This window comes from Triticum dicoccoides, chromosome 6B (genome assembly GCF_002162155.2).
Source record: "Triticum dicoccoides isolate Atlit2015 ecotype Zavitan chromosome 6B, WEW_v2.0, whole genome shotgun sequence".
NCBI lineage: Eukaryota > Viridiplantae > Streptophyta > Magnoliopsida > Poales > Poaceae > Triticum > Triticum dicoccoides.
The window spans coordinates 723852982-723872960 of NC_041391.1; the positions used below are offsets into that span (position 1 = coordinate 723852982).

Sequence of the window (19979 nt, forward strand, 5' to 3'; positions counted from 1 at the left end):
GAGGGACTTGGCAAGAGCAAGGACCGTTGTGCTGTTTCTGGTCATGTAGTGCGGACTTATTCCACGGGAAGACATGGGCCTTTGTGCAAAAATGCGAGGGCTGACCGGTCCAAGCTCTGAAGTGCCACTTTTCGCGTTGTGATTCGCTATGGACCAAATCATCACATAGGGGTGCAAGTTCTGGGACCCCTCAGTCACATTTTGCAACTTTTGGACTAAATCATCACATCTCGTGCAAGTTCATGGATCTGGGGTGCTATTACCTCCTTTTCAATCAAGACATTCTCTGAAGCGAACTGCGTGTCTTTTGCTCTTGTAATAGTTCTTTCTTTTCCTTTTGACCATCTTTTGTCTCCTTTGGACTGGTCCTTCTTTTATCACCTAACCACTTAGTTCTATACTACTCTAATACTAAAAAAGAACACTTGTAGATTAACCAGGTCATAGATAAAAGGGCGCCCGCGGCACCTATGAACTAAAAAAATATTTGTAGATTAACCATCAGTATCATTTCATCAGTTCACCTATCCATGAGTGGGGAACACCCATTTGTTCATGCTTTCCCTTGTGTTTAGGAGAAACCATAATCATTCCATGTGGTGGGGGAAACCGAACACATAGAGTGTGTGTGTTGCCTTGGGTATCCCCTTCCGACCCTTGCTTATTTGTGTGTTGTTGGTTGGGTGTTATGATGGGGGTGCTATGATAGCTATCCTATTGTCTTCGTGTTTATATCCATACTCTTTGTGTTCCTGTCTCCTTACTTCTCCAACTCATGAAGATCGAGCCACCTAGCCAAAACTCGGCGTATCACCAGCTCACTATTTTGGGGTCCCCGGAGCATTTCCATGTTTCACGATCCCCAGTGCATGGTTACAACAACATCGTCAAAAATACCTATCCATGCTTGTTTGTGAGTTATAGCTCAATGTTTTGGGATCCTATTACGATTTTCATGCCTGTGAACCCCAATACACGATTACAGAGATGTTGTGAAAAATCCATGTTTTCGGATTGTTTCGTGTGCTATGGCACACCATTGGCGACATGTAAGATTTTCATGTTCCATGAAAAATCGCTGTAATGCCACGATCCGATTCTGTTGCAACCTTACCACGGAGTCCTAATCCATTTCAAAATACATGGTCCTAAGAACCTTGCTTGCCATCCAAACAAGATATAGAATAAGAACCAGATCAATTAGTTTGAAATGTGAAAACCGCATACACAACTATATATGGAAAATCATTTTTTTATGAATTTAACTATATCATAGAAATTTTGGATGTTACAGCTGGATCAACAGTTACACAGACACACACATGATGGTTAAAATAAATTTGGGTAGCCTTGCAGCATATATAATACAAAAAAAAGTACAGTCAGCATCCACATCATGCATAGTACGGTACAACGTACCAAAGCAAGGACGAAAAAGAAGATTGAAACAAAAAGGATGAAAAGCAAATCTCATATGCATGATAACTAGGGACAAAAATTGATGATTGAAACAAAGCACACGTTTGATGCCGTGCCTGGTGGAGGGGAAGATCATGAAGACGAAGCTGGCGAGGCGAGCGGTTAGACTTGTGTGTGTCTAAAATACAACCATAAGGCACCGATTAGACTTGGATTTTGTTTAGATTAAAATTCGCCATAGCGCGACACACGTACTTCGTTTTTGTCCAACGACTAGGCCAAGACGCTTCAGAACCCCACTTTCACCAATAAAGTTTTCCTCTTAAATTCGTAATATCTAGATTGCAATATCAGTTTCTTACTTGTTTTTCATTTGCCTGCAGAAAATACACCCTCGTGGTCAGGTTAATCATGCTCCAACATGGTCAATAACCACTCGAACCTGGTTTAGCAATTGCTAAGTCATGACGTCTTCATGCGTTCGTAGTCATACTCCACCGAAGATGATAATTACCATCTCATCGAAAGATGGGTCACCTTCGCTCTTATTATGTGGTATCAGATTTCCAAGTTGTTCGATGAGATTTTTCTAGTTTTTCATAGTCTAGACGGCATGTGTTCTTCATACCTATAGTCCAAAAGAAAAAAAAGTGTTAAATCAACCTATCCGAACTAATCTGAGCTTTTGCATAATCTTCTCAGTGTTTTTGCTTTGTTTGATTTGCAGTTGCATTGTTGTGTCGAGTTGCTGGTCTTAGTGTCTAGTCCCTTAGAGTTTCGAGTTTTGCTCACAGGTTGTCACGCCGCCATCGCACCATTTTCATAGTCGCTGCCATATACCACCATCACATATCCGTTGCCAACCCAAGTCCATATACACGACTACATATCCGCCGCCAGCACGCCCATCCGACTCCAGCTCCAACGCATATTTGCCACCAGTCTAAGTTCCATCAGTTATACATCTCCATCACCAATCCTAGTCTGAGTTCACTATCCAACTCTCTGTTCTTGATTTCCAAATCACGACCTAGTACTTGTCGTGACCAAGTCGGACTTCCCCACTTTCTTGCCACTCCTAGAGGAAAAATAGTTTCATATTAAAAATACGAAGTCTGGAAAATATTGGCTAGGCAGTTTTTAGGGCATCTGAAAACTTTTTTAAAATTTTTTGTTGTTGAGAAAAAAAATATATAGAGGAAAAAAGAGAAAATCAGAGTGTGCTTCTCCCTCTTTTACGTGCCACGCCGTGATTTTGTTAGTGTCCTAGGCTCGCGTCTCTAGTACGGTCTTGTCTAGGACCAACACAATACTGTTGTTGAGCATTTATCCAACTGTGCATCTCTCAATTGATTATTGCTGGCTTTTTTGCTACCTAATACGTCTCCAACGTATCTATAATTTTTGATTAGTCCATGCTATTATATTATCAATCTCGAATGTCTTATATGCATTATTATGCTATTTTACATTATTTTTGGGAGTAAGATATTAACCTAGTGCACAGTGCCAATTGCGATTTTTTTTCTTGTTTTTGTCTTTATAGGAAATTAATATCAAACGGAGTCCAAATGAAACGAATTTTTTTGACGATTATTCTTGGACCACAAGACACTCTAGAATTCTCGGGAGGATGTCAGAAGAGCAACGAGATGGCCTTAAACTTGGAGGGCGCGCCCTAGGGGGGGAGGTGGCTTCGGCATTGGTGGTGGTGGTTGCAGCTTCGGCATTGGTGGTGGTGGTGGCTTCGGCATGGGTGGTCGTGGTGATGGTGGCTTCAGCATGGGTCATGGTGCTCCGTCAAACCATGTGAATACTGATGGTGGTGCTTCGGCAAGCCATGTGAGTGGTGGTGGTGGTGGTCACTCTCCGGTGCAAGTTCGTGAGGATGGTGGTGTGAGCTCTCCTGTTCAAGTCCATGAAAATGGTGGTGCGAGCTCTCCGGTTCAAGTCCGTGAAGATGGTGGTGAGAGCTCTCCGGTCAATGTGGACGATGGCGATGGAGGTGCTAGGGGTGGTGTTGGTGGCGACGTTCTACGCAACAATGAGAATGGTGCTTGATTGATCTGTCATTTGAGCATCCTTTGTCTTGTTATCACGCATTCATGAGCCTAAAACTTGATAGCGCGTATGTTGCGCATGATTTTGGATGCGATCAATTAGTATGATGATTAACTAGTGATGTAAATATATGATGATGAACTAGTTTTATGCACTTTTGAGATGATGAACTTGACAATATTTGCTTATAGTTGTATTTGCGGGACCGCGAGCCCTCCGGCGCGGAACAGATCCCGCAAACATGTCCCATAAACAATTTGCGGGACGGGTTTACGGGAACTGTTCCGCCGCAATCTATCCATCGCCTACGCACACATCCATCTAGCCGTCAGCTGCACATATATACTTCACGCAACATCACATCCAGCCAAGAACCCAGGCGCATGCCACAACTCCTCTCCACGCCGCAACTCTTCTTCAAGCACGCCGAAGCTCTATCGACATGTTGATCTTCACGCCAACGGTTGGGTTTGATGGTAAGTTGGAAGATCCGATCGCAAGCTCAAATCCATGACGAGAAAAGAAGCAAGTTGTACCGATCTATGGTTCCATGTAGATAAACAACAAATAAGTTGATCTTGCCCCCTTACGAGGGAGCTTGATTCGTTCTATCTTACCGGCCTCAAGGCTGTGGCAAAAGCAAGTTCTACATCAGTACCTTGGCCGAGTACTGACGAGCAAAAGGCCTGTCTCACCAAAAAAGCAAGTTCTACATCAGTGCCGTGGCCGGGTACTGACGAGAAGAATGCATATCCTACCAAACGAAAAGTCTACATCAGTACCTTGGCTGAGTACTGACGAGAAGAAGGACACCGGTTTCATGACGGGTGTTGGTGTGTTTGTCCCAAAACTTTACAATCCCATGGTGGGCATTGATGTGTTTGTTCCAAAAATCTACATCAATCCCATGGTAAATCACGATCATCATATGTCTAGTGCCAACAAGGCTAGACAAATTTATGGCCAAGCGCCGACGAGACCGGGTCACTTTATTCCATCAATATGTTACAATCTCAAACAAGATGGGACACTTTGTTGCTGGGCACCGACGAGGCAAAAGCAACACACATGTCCATGTTTGACGAATTCATGGGTACATGACTGGGCACCGACGAGTAAAAAGTCACCATCTTCATCAACAATTTCCGTTCCAAATACCGACATGACGATGGCTTATTGTGACTGGGTCCAGGCAGAACAAAGCCACCCGCACCTACGAATCATCATGATCTATAACCTTTCTCCCCTACATCTTCCATGTATCTTGATGAGAAAAGTACACGACGACGACCGCGCGTAGCTCAATCGGAGGTTTTCTGTAGGCTCGACCTGCAGATGTAATTAACCGGATGCATTGCAAAAGCAAAGCGCCGGGAATCAAAGGACTACACGCAATCTCTCCAGGTCAGATACTCCTTAATCATAGTCGCAAGAAGGCAAAATAGACAAACTCCCATGGGAGCATGTAACATTGATGTACTTGTAATATGTACGATGATGAATAAAATACAGAGTTCCCATAATTTATTTCCGCGTTTGTCATGTATTTTGTTTTTGAAACAAAATGGCATGCCCAGTGGGACCTGATTCTCCTCCCATCGTCGTCCAACTTCTCTTGCTCTCTTTTACCAGCCAGAAGCAAAATTTGGTCTGATGCCGAACCAATAAGTATTTTGTGCTGGATTTTAAGTTCTCTTTGATGTGATAAAAAAGAGAGAAATTCAGAAAGTATTGTGTGATGATTCTACTACAAGTTCTCTTTGGTGCCATGAAACAAGAAAAAGTAAAAGGTGTCCTAGAAGTACTACGTACGGGATGACTCGGCTACACGTGTTGCCTGATGTTTGAGAGAAAAAGTGTGCACAGGCCTTGTACGTATGGGCATGCATGCATATACCTCCTATGCTGCGTGTATTTGCTTCACAAAAATACATGCATATCGCACACCTTCGGTTCCCTTTTTCTGGCCAAATTATCATACAAAATTGTTCCGTGGGAAAATAAATATTTTGCTTACTAATGTGCCCGAGTTTGCTGCATAATCACATACTCCCTCCGTTCGGAATTACTTGTCTTGAAAATGGATGTATATAAAACTAAAATATGTCTAGATACATCCATTTTCACGACAAATAATTTCGAACAGAGGGAGTATCTGGCACGTAATCCCTCCCAAGTGATGGCAAAACTAAACAGCACGTCATGCACTCATCCATCTCGCTGAAACCAAGAAGGCATTGAAATGGAAGCAAGACTCACTATCACCCGACGCAGAACCCGATGTCCCTCCATACCGCTGAAACCAAGAAGGCCAAAAAACTTGCTTTCGCTAAGGATAAGGAGGAACGTAAGGCTCTTATCACCGAGGCTCGCAATCTGCTAAAAAAGTAGTGCCACCACTACATCAAGCTCACACTCCCCACTCATACAAGAAAGCAAAACTAAGCTCTTGGAGAGGCTCGATATGGCTGCTTATCGTCTGCATTGGTCTGTGCGTGATGCAAGATCAAACAAAAATGCTAACTCGCTTCGCAACTATCAACGCAAACATAGTCAAATCAATAAGTTACATGCTCAGTTGAGCGATGATTTCGCTGAAACTAGTACTTCACTCGAGGATGAAACAAAATATCCAGATCCAGTTAATGAGCCCTATGTCCTTTCCCCGATTCAGTGGATTGCAAGACCACATTGGATGAAAGAGCTTGTTAGGCAAGCGATCATGAACGAGTTCTGGACACGCACTCTAAAGCGTGTCACTAGCTTGCCGGCAACGAACGCTGCAGTAACAAACGCCTGTATCTTCGCCTATATTCCGACTCATGAACAGAATACATGGAGACTCACTCCACCTGACGGTGAGCGCACACACGCAACACTACCCAGGGGAGCTCTCCTGCCGGCCGGCCACACCGCGGTCCCGGCGGAGATTACATCTCACTCCTCTCTGTGTGGCAACACCACCACTCTGCTTAAATTGCATACGGTCACACACATCAAGGCCAACACACACGCAGGCACTAAGGGCATCTCCAACACCGACCCTCAAACCTCTCGCATACGTCTGGACCGCGCTGTCTAGACCGTGGAAGCCATCCAGCGCGGCCTGTATCGATCCGCGGCACGATTCGGACGTACTTTCTCCCGTAAAATGGGGACAAAAATTTGGGGGAGGGGGGGGGGGGGGCTTTGCGGGAGTCCAGACATCTACATGACCAACAAAAAGCCACCATGTACCGTCTGTACTCTGCATCCGCCCACGATGGCTAGTATTTGGCAGAGTGCATTGTGCTAATCTTATATATTCGTATTTGTGACCAGTGTGATGATTCTGGAGTGGTCAGAGGTCACCGCTAAAATGGTCTCCCCCTCCGCCTGACTTTGTTAAAATTAGTTTTGATGCTTCTATGTACGCGGGCACGGGTGTGATCGCGCAGGATGCTGATGGCGATGTTGCACTTGCGGCGGCCAGAGTTCTTTCTAACCAGGGCTCAGCGTTGCCGTGCGTTCATTGACCATAGAGTCATGTTTTGTCCCACGGTAGCGCATGTGCTTGCTTCCTATGGTGGCAGAGGTAATAACCAGAATGGCCATGTGTGGCATGCAAATGATGTAACCCGTATTGCGGCCGCCGATTTGGTCGGTCCATCCATCGTAATTGGAATGCAAGATGTCCCACTAAATTTTTTTTGCACGGAGAGCCAGCATTTTGGTGGAAGGTAGTAATGAATAGTATATTTCATTTGGCGGAAGGTGCTAATTAATTTTTTTATTAAGCAAATTCATATGGTGGAAGGTTGGCTTTCACCATTGCATGACATGCTTAGATTTGGCTGAAGGTGCTCATATCATTTGGCAGAAGGGGTCGTGTTTTAGTAGGTTCTTTTAGCCAAATATTTAGCTAGATGTTTTGAATACATGTGGCTACTCGGTTGGATGGCCGCCTTCCATATATCCCTGTACATGGACGGATGTGGGAGAAAAATTTACGGGTCGCGGTTGAAGATGCACCAAATAGTAACAAGAAGCATGACGATCGACGAGCAGCGCTGGTGTAACTTGTCCACAACGGCCGGTCATGCATATAGCTAACTAAATTTGTTAACGACCCTGGACTACAGTAGCTAGCTAGCATGCAGCTAAGTGATAACTAAATACTACTCCCTCCGTTCGAAATTACTTGTCGCAGAAATGGATGCAGCGCCCGCAGGACTCAGGTGCCAACGGAACCGAACCACGCACACATCAAGATTAGTGCTAATGCATCCATATGCATTGATGCATATATAGCTAGAGCTCGAGGAGCTAGACGAGATGGTGGAGCTCATAGCTGGTGGACGGGACAACTCGGGTGTCTGCGGCCACGGGAGCACTCTTGCTCTTCTTCAGCTGATCACTCTTGACGGCGGCGGCATCGGCATTGGTGTCGGTGAGGTTGTGGAGGGGGGCGGCGGGGGCCCCGGGGCCGGCGCCGATGCCATGCCTGGTGGAGGGGAAGATCATGAAGACGAAGCTGGCGAGGAAGCTCGAGGCGAGCGGCATGTTGACGAGGAACTCGCGCCACTGCCGGCTCTCGCGCGGGACCAGGCACTTCTGCACGCCGGAGTCGCAGAAGGCGAGCGAGATGAAGACGACGAAGCGGAACACGGAGTGCAGCCAGTCCCGCCACCGCATGCGCCGCCTCCTGCTCTCGCCCGTGGGGATGGCCCCGCCCCCGTCGGGGTCGTCGGAGTTGAAGGGCGTGAAGCCCCACGGGTGGACGAACCCGTAGCGGGTGTGGCCGTCCCGGTCCGTGACGCTGTCCGTGAAGGAGAGGAGCGCGCAGAGCACGCCGAGGAAGAGGATGAGCGCCCAGGTGAAGTAGCGGTTCACCGACAGGCACTCGCCGTGGTTGGTGAAGGACGGCGCCAGCGTCTGGAACGCCGTCGTGGTGCCCGTCGGCAGCAGCCTCGCCAGGTTCGACGCCGTCGACAGCGTCTTGTCGTACAAGCTGGAGGTGTTGCCCTCAACCTTGGTCTTGGGCGGCTCTCCGATGGGAAGGTCGGTCATGGTGGTCTCTGCTGCCGCGCCCCGTATGCTTGAAATCAAATTGAGGGTGGGAGAGAGAGAGAGAGAATGACCTACGAGCGTCTGGTTAGCTGCATGGGCTTTTATACACACCCACGCACTAGTCTAGAAAGACACCATTCAGCATGGATGCTGAGCTATATATCTCAAAAACAATGAACAATCACACACACTAGAAAGACAGAAAATTAAAGACTGGAAATAAATAACAAAGCCTGATTGCTAAATCTCCGAGAACCGAGACTTAACCAAGTCTCAGTCGATGCTATATTCATGAAAGCTTACGTGAAGTTCCGTGCAATTTTTTTCCCTTCCTTGTATGATATTGCCACTTGACAAAAACTTGATTAAGTCTTAGTCGATTGAGACCTAGCCACACCCATAATGAAAATGTACAATAGCACTCGGGAGTTTTGAAGCCCGCTTAGGCCAACTCCATCTCACGACCTCAAACGGACTCCGCTTTTTCCGGATTTTGTCCATTTGGATAGCACAATGGGGCGGCGTCTGGCCGTTTTCTGGATGCGCCGGTCGTGCACCCAACGCGCGGATGCATCTTGTCCGGCCGCCTGAAATGTTTTGCAAAAGAAAATTTGTCACTGCTGCCGTAGTTCATGCCAACGGCCATAGTTCATGCTGGCAACAAAGCCAGCAGCTGACAAACATATGTTTCTTGCAAGGCAATAGATGCCGCATCACGCTTCTCCTTCCTCACTTCCTTTTGAGTCATCATACCGTGCAAAGTTTCTTGCAAGGTATTAAGTTCTCGTCAGGCTTCAAGTTGGTCTTGCCATAAGTTGCCATGGTCGTTGGCCTCATCTTCATGCCATGAGTTGCCATGATCGTCGGCCTCTTCTTCTTCGTAGTGGACGGCACCATCTTGATCGCAGCCGTCTTGGCTTTGGGTCACGTTGGGATTGAAGCCTTGGCCTTGGCCCTAGGGGTGGAAGGCCTGGCCATGGCCCTCGTAGATGACGTTCTCCATGAACGCGTTGTAGTCGCACGAAAACTGTCCGTCTCCGATGACATGGAGAACTGGGTTTGAGCATGCTGCCTCAGCGGATGAAAACCGGCCATCTCAACCGGGTTTGAGTATGCTACCGTGGCAGATGAAAACCGGCCGTCTCCGATGTTATGGAAGAGACTGGTACTACGGAGGGTGAATGACCGACGAGCCTGTGCTCGCCGCGGGCATGGCCGCGGCGGAGAGAATGGCCAGCCCGGGTCGGCACAACCCTAGCACGACAAGGGCCTGCGTGGTCGCTACATGCGTGGCCTTGGCGATGATGGCCTCATTGTGGTCGATGGCGGCCTTGTGTTGTGCGGTCACGGCCTCGGCGGCATAGTCGACAACGTCTTTCTTCTTCGCTGCAACGGTCCGCCGGGACCTCCTCCTGGCCGATTCAATGTCAAGCCGAGCGACCTCACTGGCGTGAGCTCCGACCACTCTTTCTTCCTCTTCTTCGTCGCGGGACGGGTGGTGGTGGCGGCCTGGTCGTCACGTTGCTTCGGGTCACCGACCATGGAGGAGGGGAGCGTGGGATGGTTTTTGGAAAAGGGAGGGAAAGTGGGCGCGTTGTGTCCCTGACGGACGGGCCAGGGGAGGATAAGGGCGCAGCTCCCGCCATTTCACGCGCTGTTCGTTTCGACACCAACGCTACTTCTGTGGCGGATAAAAAACGGACATTTGTCTGTTTGCTTTCACTGGATGGACCGTGATATGTGTCTGTTTACCCAAAGAGACGCGGCAGGACGATTGGTCTTTGGAGTTGGCCTTATCTTGTATGTTGAGCATCGTAAAGATTCGTGATGTGGTCAGTCCAGCAGAGCAGAGCAGAGCATTTGCAGGGTTCAGGTCGAAGCGACAACACATCCGTTGTGCATGCGCTGTACTAGGGGCTTCACATCAACGTTTACATTGGAGATGCCCCGTAGCTATTACTCCCTCTGTCCAGAAATACTTGTCACCAAAATGAATAAAAAGGGATATATCTAGACATATTTTAGTTCTAGATACATCTCTTTTTATCCATTTTGATGACAAGTATTTTCGGACGGAGGGAGTATTTTTTTCTGCTTGCTGCACCCCTTCTAGTTGCCCTTTGACCTTCTGTACTACTAATTTATATCTAGATGTAGTGCCAAAAACGTTCTTATATTATGGGATTTTTGATGTTCATTGCACTACTTTGATAATTGATGAATAGATCAAAAAATTTCTAAAGAAAAAAGATCATCCGGCGCATTAACAAATTTGTGCCGGGCACATGCAAAGCTTCAATCCAGTCAGCCTGTGTGAAGGAGAAGCCGGGAGTTGAGGCATGTACTCGCTTATCAAAACTGAAGGCACTTGAAAATGCCGATGTCCATGATAATCTTACAGATGCCTTTTTTTGCATATATTTTTTTGATAATAATCTTACAGATAGCATCTTTTTGAGTACTGTACTATTTTTTTTTTATTTTTTTTGCGAGAATTGAGTAGTGTACTATGTACCAAGAAGAGCATCACCATCATGACGACCCAATGTGATCTTGTACTACCAAGAACAGATCCTTTTTTACTGTGGTAGCTCGTGCTGGTGTGCCTGTTATATTCCCTGCGCGAGCACGCAGGCTTTTCATTGTGAATGCAGCATGCTTTGAGTCACATACGTCGTGTACCATACTTGCATTGAGAGAGCGGTGGATGATGGAATGAAAGCATCGAGTGTATATATGCTGGTTAGGGTTCCTTTTCTCCATTTCAAATTACAACGATTTTCTTCTCCTCTCCATCCAAGGTCCAAAATCCTGGGTCCAGCAGTGAGTGACTTGTGCTTGCATTTGCACATCTCTTGCCTCCAGGACTGAGCATACCTCATCTCAACATCCCAAACATAGTGCAAGCCTCTCTATTGCTAACCCTGAAAACAGATATACATATTCCATATCCCAAACATAGTGCTTTTTCTTGCTGGTCGCGGCCATTTATTTTCTTGCACCGTAATTCGACAACCCAGCAGAAATGTAACCCCATCAAGAAAACGCAAACTAGCTACATATCCCCACCCGACAATGTATAAAATCAAACCAAATGAAACAAGAACCCGCCCGACACAAATAAAACCCACAACAAACCCAATCTCTAACACGGACGAGCACAAAAAGTCTGCTACATGCACAGTGGAAAAGCCTGCGTGCTCGTGCAGGGAATATGACAGCCACACCAGCACGAGTGGCAGTTGATTCTTCCATGATGACTGTCACCCGGGCTGCCGGGCAACATCACTACTTGTTGTTGTAGAAATAACTTTCGACTAAACTAGAGGGTGCATGCCTCCAAAAGAGCAATGCTACACCTACGTAGCAATTAAACGTAAAGTAAAGTGATGGCTTAGGTGACCTTTTCAGGTGAAGGAAATTAGGAGAGGGGCCCCATCCAGTTGGAAGTGCGTGTGTGTGTTTAGTAATTAGTCTAATTACGTGACCGTACGTATGCTTTTATGTATATAAGTGTAGCATTTTTGCCTCCTCTGAAATTGCTTGTGGAGCCCGAGCCCAGTGGAGGCTTCCAAATGCAAATTTCAAAATTCATCGAAATTTATAGTTTTACATTTTAAAAAATTCTGGAAAAATATAGAGATAGATGAAGGCATGGGGCACAAGTGTATAAATCTTCAGGACGAAATATGTTGAAATGAGGGGTGTGCAAAAAAAAAAAAAATCTGCGGCTTTTTAATTTCATCCTCCCAGACCATTAATTTGTTTTTTTTTGTGCAGGTCGCATTTCAACATATTTCATTCTGAAATTTTACACACATACACCTCACATCCTTGTTTACTTGTACAAAAAATTTCAATTTTTTTTGTAACTGATTTTTTTTTTCAAAAATTCAGCCTCCATGGAGGCCGAGATCCAAAACGCCATACTCGTGCGTGATATAGTTAGAGTCGAGAATTAAGATGGGAACAACAAATATTTAATTGGAATGTGTACGTTGACCTTATACCGAAGATTGTCGTACACTAATAAGATTGGCACGTCATTCTTTCTTCAACAGGTTCGATCGCCTCGACGTAGCGTGATCCGGTCCTATGTCAGCAAAGAGTCGAGAGGGGTTGGTCACGGATCCGAGTCGAACAGAGCTCCTCGGGTTGCAGTACCAAAAGTCCTTTCTCAATGCTAGTCTAAGGCGAATGGGGGCTCCTTGGATCCAATGCTAGAGCTACACGAAGGCCGATGGTAGGTTCGGTCGGTCACCCTACATCCGTTGGAACCCCCTCCCCCTCCGACGCATAGGATTGCACGGGGACTCGATCATCGCTGTCGCCCCTCTTCCTCCCATAGTTCGTGGCCATGAGCCAGGGAAAAAAAGATACGGCACAACACGCTCACATAGCTCCACGCCCGCGCGGCCTCGAAGCACCACTGCGCCTCCACTCGCCGCACTGGGACGTAGGCTGGTGGATACAGCTCCGCCCGCCCAGGTCATAGCAAAAAATGCCCCCAGACGCCACCGTATGTAGCTCCGCTGCCCAGGGTTGCACCCTTTCTTTCGGAAAAACTTCCAATCTATCCATCTTCAATCATGGAAGTACAACGAATACTAGAAATAAAAATCACATCCAGATTCGTAGACCACCTAGCAACGGCTACAAGCACCGAAGCGAGCCGAAGGCGCGCCGCCATCATCGCCCCTCCATCGCCAGAGCTGGGCGTAACTTGTTGTAGTAGACAGTCGAAAAGTCGTCGTGCTAAGGCCCCATAGGACCAGAACCTCAGAACAGCAACCGCCGCCCATGAAAAATAACGTAGATTGGAAGGATCCAAACCGAAGAAACATGAATGTGGACGACCTCTGACGGACCATGGTTCCAGCTTCTCTCATTGTCGTCATTCCCATCTCCGACCTCGTGCCACGACAAAAATAGCCCACCTACTGGGCCGGCACGGCCTGCATACGACTAGAAACCCAATCTCTAGTTGGGCTAGGATGCAGGCCCGTACGACCCACTAGGGCCCACAGGGCAGAGGACTTGAGAGAGGAGCTCGACATGGTAGCCGCAGCGGGGCTTATAAACCGGTGCGAGCTCCTCTCAACTAGTGAGGTGGGACTAAACATTGTGCACTGCGGATGGCAGCGTACCCCTTTAGTACCGGTTGGTGGCACGAATCCGTACTAGAGGGGGGGGGGGTCTTTAGTACCGGTTGGAGCCACCAACCCATACTAAAGGCCACCACCTCTTTAGTACCGGTTCGTGGCACGAACCGATGCTAAAGGTTCGCCATGAACCAGCACTAATGAGTGCCACCCGCCTAGCCGTTGCAACCGGCACTAATGGTCACATTAGTGCTGGTTCAATTACAACACGGGACTAATGAGCATCACATTAGACCCTTTTTCTACTAGTGCCCCTAGTAGAACCTTTTTCAGATGTCAGATGTAGCATTCCTTCCTGTTGGTCACATCAAAAGTTGCCGCCGGTTGTAGCTTTTGTGTTGTGTGGCTGCAACAGAAAAAGTACGTGTCGTGCCTGTGATCGCCGCCAAGGAAAACCCTCCAGCAAATTTTGGCGTTGGTCCAACATTCATCATGGCGGGTTGCAACATTCCTCGTAGCACTTGATCGTTGGTTCCAGCAAATGTGGTGGCCGGTTCTAGCAAATGCATCCGCGTGAAGCCCTCTTCGTTCTACCTTCCTCACATGCAGGTTCCAGCACACGGTACCCATGGAGGCAACATCTCTCATAGTTGTTTCTAACACAAAAAAAGTAGCCGATGCAGTGTCGCTTCTGCAGTCGATTCCGACATCTTGCAGCACGTGCCGACGGCATCACACAACGCCTGATTCACGGATGATGCACCATTGCTTCGTAGCCAATTCCAGCAGCTCCCGCTCGGTAGCAGCACTTGCAGCGGATGGAGGAGTGTATTGAGTAAATTGTTATTTTCACAGAAATTAAAACCATTTTTGAATCTTGTTTCAAACATTTCGAGTTTGGATTTCTTCTCTCTTAGACGACTCCTATGGATTATTTGAGACAATATTCAATATTATGGAGTGAGAATAAAATGACTTCCTCAAGTGTGGAAGATGAAAAATTCATTTGAAGTTCTTTGAATTTTGGAGTTCCATTTGAAATTGGGTCTTATTTGAAGTTTTAATGCCATTTAAATATTTCCAAAATTTAATGAGAGGAGATACTGTGACTTCTCCAAAAAAATGGAAATATTTAATATGGCAGAGTTATCATTTTCTGAAATTGCAAAATCTAAATTTAATTTTTAGATTAAAGCATAGTTTTAAATAGCCAGCTATAACTCCCGCTATAGCTTTTTCAGCAGGGTGTCACTAAATGGTCGCCTTCACAAATAGCCCACTATAGCCTGCTATAGCCGGCTATAGCTCCACTATAGCTGATTTGGAGGCCCACCGCTATTTTCCATAGCCCGCTATTTAAAACAATGGATTAAAGTAATTGAGTCCATAGAGCATTTAAACTAGTTGTGTGCACAACAAGAATTTATTCTATGGTAGAAATAATTTTACCTGGGTTAAAATATTATTTTCGTAATTGTCAACCTTCTCTATTTTTTTTATTAAATTGTTTTGTTCAAGAAATTGACTATTCCTACTCTACTTTTTTTTGAGAAAGGATAGCCAGGTCTTTATTGCATGGTTAGAATGTTTACATGGATAATATCAGCATCATGAGGATGCCCCAACCATATGTTTTTCCCCAGCGGGAGAGTAATACCATACCTAGCTAACCAATGAGCTTCAAAGTTTGAAGATCTAGGCTCAAACATAAAATTACAGGCCGTGAAAACTCTCGCAGTTTCAGTCAGCTCTCTGATAATACTCCCATAATTGCCTCCAATCCCTTGCTTGATATGTGATATGACTTGCTTGCAATCTGAAGCAACCAGAATATGTTGCAAATTCAAATCCCTCGCCAACGCTTGAGCTTCCTGACATGCCAAAGCTTCTATTGTAGCATGATCAGTTGAGTATGGTCACATCAGTATCTTTCTCGGTTTTGTTCAATGGACAACGGCTTGATAGTTTTGATCAAACACGGGGTATTCGTCAGGGGGATCCTATCTCACCCTATTTGTTTTTGCTGGCAGCAGAGGGCCTTTCATGCCTCTTGAAATCAGAGTTCAGTCATCCAGCCTTGGTGGCATACAGGTGGCCACATCCGCACCACGAGTGAACCATTTGTTGTTTGCTGATGACAGCCTGCTGTTTTTTAAAGCATCAACGGAGGGGGCGGATGAAGTTTCCCAATTATTGGATGTTTATGCAAATGCTTCAGGACAAAGGATCACCAATGATAAATCCTCAATCTTCTTTAGTAAAGGTTGTCCAGAAAGTTTGAGAGCATCTGTTAAAGCTATCCTTAATGTACCAAACGAGCAATTAAATGAGAAGTACTTGGGTATGCCGTCAGATGTAGGAACTTCAAAAAATGGTGCTTTCAAGTACCTAAAGGATCGTCTATGGGCAAAAATACAAGGGTGGATGGAGAAAGTTTTATCTATAGTAGGTAAAGAGGTTCTGATTAAATCCATTGCCCAATCAATTCCGGTCTACTCGATGGCATGCTTTAAACTCCCGAGGGGATTGTGTGAGAGCTTAACTTCAATGATCAAGGCTTTCTCGTGGGGCAGCAAGAGAGGTAAGAGGAAACCCTATTGGGTGTCTTGGGATACGATGAGCATGCCGAAGTACATGGGAGGTTTGGGTTTCCGGGATTTCGAGATTTTCAACTTGGCTCTCTTGGCGTGGCAAGCGTGGAGAATTCTGGAGCAACCTGAATCTCTAAGTGTGAGGATATTGAAGGGAGTTTACTATCCGAACTCAGATTTTCTCAATGCTGAACTGGGAAAACACCCCTCACAAATCTGGAGATCGGTAATAGAGGGCTGTGATGTGCTCAACAAGGTCTTATCAGGAGAATTGGCAATTGTTACTCCACAAGTATTTGGGACATGAACGGGATCCCAAGGCCTGAAAATATGCGACCCAATGTATCTCTTATTCAGAACCCACCACTGATGGTGGCCGAGCTACTTGATCCTTTAAATGCATGCTGGGATGAGCAAATAATTCAACAGATTTTTCTGTCGAATGATGCTGCAGCTATACCTTTTTTAAAGGTTTTGGGGCTTTTTCTTTCAATTTTGATGAACCTTTTTCCAAAGTCTAATGAACATTTCAAATTGATGATTGTTTTTAAATTTCCGAACATTTTCTTCAAATCGGTGAACTTTTTTGAAATTTATGAACTTTTTTTGAAATTCCATGAGCTTTTTTCTAATTTGATGAAACTTTTATCCAAAATCTAATGATATTTTTTAAATTTGATGAACTTCTTTTCAAATTCGGTGATTTGTTTTTCAAATTGATAGAATTTTTCAGTTTGATGAACTATTTTATAATTCGATGCACTTTTTTTAAATTTGATGAACTTTTTTCAAATCAATGAACTATTTTTGAAATTTTGGACATTTTCTTGAAATCGATAAGATTTTTTGGAACACATTAACTTTTTTCAAAATTTATGATTTATTTTCAATTTGTGAACTTTTTTTGAAATTGATGAACATTTATTGAATGGGTGAACTTTTTTCAGTTTCCTTACATTTTACTCTTTCGAAAAGTTAATGGTTAACGGGATGACGTTGACCCGATCGAATGAAGCTGGGCGGCTGCGTGCTATGAGTGACCACGTCAGTCTGACGGGCCGGCCCATCGAAGAGGACGCGTGGGAGCACCCCATTTTGAGATTGACTGTAAGATGGTGGGAAAAAAGGCCACCGAGGATCAGACTAAGTCTGGACAGAGCGAGCGGGCTATTCAGCCCGTTCGTGCCCGCTCTAGACCGGACCAAATGGTTCACGAAAGAAAATGACCAGTCCGGTTCTTACACAAGGCCCACTGGTCCGGTCCGACCAAGTTGGGCCGAAGCTGCAGGGCGAAAACACAGTAACCGCCACCGTTCCTCGTCGTCGTGGCCATCGGCAGCTCCTGGGTGAACCACCATGTCCCTGAGCACCGCCGCATCGCCATCGTCCTCCCCGCGCACTGAATTGGTCTAGAATACCATAGAGACAACGCACACATCCTGCCTTCTCTGAGCATGACCATCATCGACCATCGTCCCCGCCTCCCCGGCCTCGCCGACCTCTTCAGCATGCTCATGGTGAGCATGTGGTTGTTTCCCCTCTCCTTCCTCTCCTTTCCGTGCTCTGTTGATTCTTGCTGCCCATGTGCGCGGTGGCTGTTGTGCGTGCACCGCCACCGATCTTGACCTTGACGTCGACCCCAGCCACCCACACCACTCAAGAGGGTGTGGCCTCCCTCCTGCATGCCTCTGCGCCTCTCCCAACAATGTCCAATTGCGAGCTGCACACGCACGCACAGTCAGCATTGGGAGCTCTACTAGTGGCGGCACTACGGCTCGCACGGTGGCAAAATCCAAGCGAGCCACCCGGTCTAAGCCTGGTCTGAACCGCCACCGATCCGGTCCCTAAAATCCAGACCGTTCGGCTGGCGGTTCTGGCCTGGTCCAAAGGATGGCTCGGTCAGGGACCGGACCCTGTCCGCCCCTTGCATCCTTCTCCGAAACTTGAATGACAAAATCTCCAATAAAGTTGAAATGGCAAGCCAACCAACCATTCGTCTATATTATTCGATGATATCACATGGGAACGGAAACAAATAAAATTTTACTTGAATTTCGTACGGGGATCTTCCATTGTGGATCACCATACTGTTTAAAAGATACTACTCCGATATAAAGATCACTATAACAAGTGAATGCACCAGGGCCAGCACGATCTGGATCTGGAGATGGTGCTGCCACAGTTGATATCAACGCTTTTTTTTTTGCGGGTAGTTGATATCCATGGCGCTCTGCCTACAAGGAAGGAGTATGATGATGAATACTCCCTCCGTCCGGGTTTATTAGGCCTAAATACAACTTCTCCTAGACCAAGACACATAGTAATTTGGTCACATTAATTCTTTCATTCCACTCCCAATGCACTCTCTCACGTGCATGTAGCCAATAAAAAATCATGCATGAAGTGTATTAATTGCCTAGCCATGTCACCAACAACAATGACTTTCAATGCAACCAATGAAATGGTTACATGCATGCATATTTCTAAAGCGAGGCCTTATAAAAAGGGCATGCTTGTGATGCTAAGAGGCCTAATAAATCCGGACGGAGGGAGTAGAATACACTGGACATACGTATGCTTAGTTTAGCAAAGGGCTCTCTGTTCGATGTTCACCATTAGAGCAAATGCACATGCTGTGTGCATGGGAGTTAGTGACTGACAGTACTGGAAGGTCAACCTCAAGACCTTTGGATTAAACTAAGCTCGCGCATTAATGCGCGTTTGACAGTATGCTTCACTCGCAAGAGATACCCATAAGTAGGAGGAGTATGCTATACTACTACTAGCAGTGAAGATCAGTGCCCACCATTATTCACTGGAGCAAGCAAGCTACCAAGTGATCAAGCCAGTAGGTACGTGCGCACGCACAAGAGCGAGCGAGCGAGCGAGATGAAAAGGGGCGGGAGGAACGAGAGCGGTAAGAAGCTTGTGAGCGGAGGAGGAGCCGCCGCCGTCGCGTGTCTCCTGCTTCCTCTCCTCGTCCTCGCCGTCCTCAAGTCCGACTTCATGCCGCAGCAGGTCGTTCACAGTAAGTGCTCTCTCTAAATTACCACCGACGACTCGCCAACAAGAAATATGCTTGAGCTTAATTTTGTCGCATCACGATATATTTTTAAGCGCTTATCTTCAATTATCTCTTGATATATAGTAGAACCCGGTCCATAGATCATTTTAATGGAGAAGATATATAATGCTTGAGCTTTTGGGTTCACCAAGAATTAATTAAAGCATAAGTATTACAAAGTAGCTAGTATTGAATTTTCCCTATGTACGGATGAGTAGTAGTTATGAGATCGATCCCTCACCTTTAGATTGACAAGATCGACCCGGCCGGATCAACATTTAGTGTTACCTTGAGCGTACCTTTTTGAGAAATCAATCGGTTTTGATGTAGTAGTATTCTTGAGCGCGTATTGCTGGTTCATCTGTTGGGACCGTCGAGTTTGTATATATTTCGGTTTTGCTAATCGTCAGGTGCCTGAAATTTTTGTTGGCGTGAGTCAATCGAAATCAAACGAGACCGAAGGTGTGGGAAACGTGAGAGGCGCAGTGACAAGCGTCGTCCCCGGCGAGGCCGAGCTAGGACCCTGCTGGAGACGGGGACGACGGTGCAAGCTATGGCGTCCCAGGCTAAGCTAAGGAAGCAGGTTCACGGGTGCGAGTCCGGGGGGTGTAGGGGTCGTCGGTGTTGCTGCATATTGGCAGGGCTTAGAGGGATGGTCGTGGCGACAACATGTCCGTCGATGCATGGAGGGGG

At 46.3% G+C, this 19979-nt stretch overlaps 1 protein-coding gene across 1 annotated transcript in view; it reads left to right on the forward strand.

Annotated features, from left to right (window-relative positions):
• The first annotated feature begins 19021 nt into the window (after positions 1–19021).
• Positions 19022–19979, forward strand: part of LOC119321557 (alpha-1,3-arabinosyltransferase XAT3-like) — a 4840-nt gene continuing 3882 nt past the window's right edge. Inside the window, exon 1 of the mRNA XM_037595187.1 lies at positions 19022–19250. Coding sequence (XP_037451084.1) covers positions 19112–19250 — 139 coding nt within the window. The 5' untranslated portion in view covers positions 19022–19111. The remainder of the gene's footprint in view (positions 19251–19979) is intronic.